The sequence below is a fragment of the Littorina saxatilis genome, linkage group LG8, assembly GCF_037325665.1.
Source record: "Littorina saxatilis isolate snail1 linkage group LG8, US_GU_Lsax_2.0, whole genome shotgun sequence".
Lineage (NCBI taxonomy): Eukaryota > Metazoa > Mollusca > Gastropoda > Littorinimorpha > Littorinidae > Littorina > Littorina saxatilis.
This window is the reverse complement of record NC_090252.1, coordinates 57,745,460-57,750,459: the sequence shown is the minus strand read 5'-3', so window position 1 is coordinate 57,750,459 and position 5,000 is coordinate 57,745,460. Positions and strand designations below refer to the sequence as shown.

General features: G+C 42.6%; 1 protein-coding gene across 1 annotated transcript in view; it reads left to right on the top strand.

Moving 5' to 3' along the window:
- The window catches only part of LOC138972400 (uncharacterized), a gene marked incomplete at its 3' end in the record, with an annotated part of 9,848 nt that overhangs the window by 3,246 nt on the left and 1,602 nt on the right, over nt 1-5,000 (top strand). Inside the window, 6 exon segments of the mRNA XM_070345058.1 lie at nt 259-383; nt 731-917; nt 1,645-1,938; nt 2,653-2,780; nt 3,097-3,277; nt 4,550-4,739. Of these exon segments, the coding sequence (XP_070201159.1) occupies nt 259-383; nt 731-917; nt 1,645-1,938; nt 2,653-2,780; nt 3,097-3,277; nt 4,550-4,739 (1,105 nt within the window).

The window sequence follows — 5,000 nt, the reverse complement described above, 5'->3', positions numbered from 1 at the left end:
CTCTCTCTCTCCCTCTCTCCCTTGCTCTCTCTTTCTCTCTTTCTCCCTTGCTCTCTCTCTCTCTTTCTCTCTCTTTCTCTCTCTCTCTCTCTCTCTCTCTCTCTCTCTCTCTCTCTCTCTCTCTCTCTCTCTCTCTCTCTCTCTCTCTGTGTCTGTATGTCCAATATTATATGTCAAGTACAAATGTATGTGTGTGAAATAACTTAAAGGGTGGATTGTTTAGGTATGAATAGCTGTGAGGTGATATTTTTGTTTCAGTACCAGCTGTATTGTCAAAACCAACGAGTGCCTTTACGAGAACAGACCAGGGGTACACAATACCATGTCACGCTGGAATCACACAAGTCTACTCTTCAAGGGGGCTCTATTCGTGTGTTTGGCAGGTACATCAGTACAGCGGTAATAGTGTCTGTCATTTCTTACCTTCGTTTCATGTCCACCAACTTAAGCTACATTTGTCATAATGAACGACATGACTGTAGTCATCAATGCCATTTTGTTTTGTGTAATGTGACTGCAAAACATAGGAATCATAGTGCTCCTGATTTTCTAAGAAAAGAAATGTGTGAGATGTGCGTCTTATACTTAGTATGTATTGTTTTGAATATAGCAGCACTGAACAAATGTAAGAATTGTCGAAGGTAGGGGGATTCAGTTTGCAGTAAAACTGCTTTGTGCCTGGATACTTTGGATCACGAACAAGAGTGAACATTTGTTTTTATCATGGCAGGTAGGAATAAACACCCAGAGCGTCACACCAAACCTGCTGCCATCCCCTATTGACACCAATAACACGTCAGACAGGGCCGGGAGTTGTGACGTCATTTTGCCGTTTCTTATTGACACCGGTGCCTACGACTGCAGCGTGGCAGTGTCTCCTGGCAACACACAGGTCTCCAGTGACACTTTTCAAATAGGTGTGTGTTAATAAACAGTCATACATTGCTTTCTGATGTATGTAAACCTGTTATGTTATATGAAGTCTTGTATCGCGCGCGTATCTCCAGACTCGGACTCAAGGCAATACACAGATCTAAAGTGGCAGTTTCCGTCTAGAATGCATGTGCCTGTAGTTGGTATGAGTGAGTGCGTCGCGTTCTCGCTGTGCGCCTGTCTGCGAGTGTATGAGTCCTTGTCGATTTGTGTTTCGTATAATGTTCACTATGTATTTTATGTTTTGTAAGCGCCTAGGGCTATATTTAGATTAGGCGCACAAATGTTCATAATAATAATAATTATAATAATGTAGGTAGGCGTGCTATTGCAAAACAGTCAAACAAATTACTTTACGCTTGGCGAACAATATGGATCTTATGTGACAGTTTTAGATGAGTATATTATTGATGAAATGCATTCATACATTAGCATTGACGTATTTAAAGCATTTCAAATACACAGTACAGAGAACAAGTTCTTGTGCTTTTGTTGATAAAGAGTCACAAATTGCAAATTAGTTTGTTTGAACCATGAAATAAGACACATAGTTCCAGTGAGAGCTTTCAGATCGAGTTTATTTGAAGCATGACATAAGACACATAGTTCACAGATTTCAGCCCAGTACTGTCTCCTGAAAGAGTTTTACACTGTAGCAACGCAACCACATATCTTTCTGAATTGTTCTGGGTTTTTTTTTCTGAACGACAGTGCGCCCCTCACAACCAGTGCTGAGCTGCCCCAGTGACCCAGTTCCTGAGAACAGCACTGTCACCTGCACGTGCAGCACAGACAACATCGGACAGCCCGGGGGACGACTCAGGTTGTACACAGGGACCAACAACAACTTCGACACGGAAGTCATCAGCGGTGCTTATGACGTCAGCAGCCTGACAATGACGTGGCAGGTGACACGGAGTGACCATGACGTCAGACAATTCCGCTGCGTTAACAATTGGTCCGTGAACGTTACAGCTCAAGACGGCTTCACTGTTACTGTTGCAAGTGAGTATAGCGATGCTTTGTGTTGTTAAAATAAAACAAAACTGAAACGACAGAAAAACACCTTAAGAAGTCGTTCTTTACCTCCTTCATTTATATAACGTGTGTTCTTACACATGGTGATCCAAACAGAATATGACCCCTATACATGCTCAATATTTACAATGAATCACTGCACATTTAGTGTACATTAACTTCAGCTAATGCATGATCACATCACACATGTTCACGTTTGGAGGTGGATCTGATCGTGTGCTCTTTCGAAATGGATGGCATTTGTTTGGTCACCCTGTATTTTGCCAGGCTTTAGTACGAATGGGTAGCTATTGATTGACATCTACATCGAGACGCTTGAGGCTGTGAACTTGAGATAATCTTCAATACAAGCCAAGGACTGTTTCGGGTTACTAATTTTACATTTTCTTTAACCAGTGTGGAGCTGATACTTCCTGATTCTTTTGTTCACTAACATTAAAAAGTCACAATATCATATTTCTGAAACTCAAATTTTCAACGTACTTTAATCAGGAAATTCATTATGTGTCCACACTTATACTCCCAATGCTGGAAAACGTCAGTATAATGCACATCAATGGTCAATCGCTGAAGTTCTCCAATAGAATACATGTACATCGCTGGTCCATTCTACGAATAGTTTCAATAGTCCTCCCACCGAATTAAATTAACAAATGCAAACCATGTTATCCTTGTCTACAGCGTCTCCTTCCATGGTTAATTTGACGCTGAACTCACAATCTGGGCTGCTTCAAGTGAAGGAAAACCAGTCTCTTACAGTGGGATTTATATGCACTGCTTCGGGGGCACCTCCGCCTAACCTGCTTCTGGTGAGAATGGAACACTCATCATTGTTGGTTTCCCTTCGATGCTTTTTTGTGATTGTCCAGTTTGGTGAAATTGTTGATGGGTTGGTTATATTTAGTGTGTGTGTGAGTGCGTTTGTGTGTGTGTGTGTGTGTGTGTGTGTGTGTGTGTGTGTGTATGTGTGTGTGTGTGTGTGTGTGTGTGTGTGTGTGTGTGTGTGTGTGTATGTGTGCCCGTGTCTGTCTGTCTGTCTGTCTGTGTCTGTGTATGTGTGTGTCTGTGTCTCTATTGGTGTGTGTCTCTGTGTGTCAATAACCATCCATTGTATTCCACTTGTAGACTACAGAAGATGGCAAGGAAGTTGCCAGACTGAGGGGCATAGGCCTTGTCCGACAGTCCCGACTGCTCCACACCCTGTCGCTGTCCGGTGCACGATGCGAAGACAGTGCCGTGTACACGTGCACAGCGGACAATGGCGTCGGTCAGCCAGTGTCCAGTTCTGCTGCTCTGCGAGTTCTCTGTGAGTATAACTAAAATACACTGAGAGCCTACTGCATGTTAGAATGAACATAAAGTGGTGCTGTCGACATGAGCTGTACAGGTGGTGTAGTGGTATAAGGGAAGCAACCCGTCATTAGTTATTTTTGTCTTCGTGTAGCTTTTACCTCCTGCCAACTACCATGGCTCTTAGAAATGGGTTTATATTGTTCCCCCTCTGGGTGTTTTGTATGTGTGTGTGTGTGTGTGTGTGTGTGTGTGTGTATGTGTGTGTGTGTGTGTGTGGGCGGGGGGTAGTGGTTGTTGGATGAGGAGGAGGGGGGTTCAACTCATATTGAGCTCAGACCGGTGTCCCGAACTGAAACCTCTGCTGAACAATCCTTCTTATTGCGGTCAATGCGCATGCGCCAATATTGGACTTTAAAAATGCGACCCTTTGACCGAACGAACCATGGGTTAGGGTTAAGGTTAGGGTAAGGGTTAGGGTTAGGGTTAGGTTGTTAACGACCTGATTAATCTTCCCATGTTAGCACATGCGCATTGACCGCAATGAGAAGGATTGTTCAGGCAGAGTGTTCAGTTCGTGACACCGGGCACTGGAAAGGTATGCATGTGTCCGTATATAACTGCTGTTGGCATCGTTTTCCTGGACGTGGCGATGCTTATTTGTTTTATTTAGCTGCCAACCTAACCTGAGAGACGTTTTATTCTACCTAACAGTTTATGCTTTTTTACATCACGTTTTTAAGTGTACTTTTCTTCGAATCTAATCTGTTATGACAACAACGTAAACAGTCATTAACCTTTTCTTTTCGGAATACATTTGCTGTAGCTTGAGTTCCCTTTTGACTGTCTTGCTGCCGCTGCTCAGCATACACGGAGTTACCATTCGTGGGGCAACTTGATATTGAGAAATCGTCTCTGCCATTTGAATGTCAAGATTAGGCATACTATTATCACCATTTTCAGCCACCATATCACATAGGTAGTCTTACTCCGTCATTATAAGATGTTAAAATAATACTTTCCTGTGGAGGGCTGCCTAGGGCTGTAATGTGAGTGCATCATCTTCACACAAAACATAAACACTGCTTTATTTGCCCCAGTTTTGATTAAACCAGTTGCACTCTTGTCTTCATTCACAGTTGATTGCATGTATGTATATCGTTGCCTTAGCTAGATGTGGTTGTGTTACACAAAACAATAGTCAGATGTATTAGTGCTAGAGCGTGATCATTTTCATTATCAAAAACAAATAATTATTTTCCTTGTTTGTGTCTGTTTCTGCAACAAGGTACTATGCGAGTAATAACGAGCAGCTTCACCTCAGTGGGGGACGATGTTCCGCTCCTCACATTTGAAGGTCACCAAGGTCAGCTGGGATTCCAGGTCATCACTATGGAAACGCCCAACGCTGCCAGCTTCTTGTTCCTGGGACCGAGTTTAAATACTTCTGCTCAACCGCCGAGACTGGGTCTTCTAAGGTTAAGATTGAGATTGTGTCATGTTTACTACTATAAACATATTACAACACAAGAATGAGTTGTGAAGTAAACTGGGTTGTTTATTCATTTTATGTTTAAAATTCAGTTTGCCCTTCATTTTCGGTGAAAGCAACAGACATAAGCTGAAATCACCTCTGCGGAGCTTTATGCACATAGTTTGTGTTTACCCACTTGAGTGAACAGTGCATGCTTAAAGGGAGATATGAATGTATACGTAAGGGTATATATTATATTCCTGGA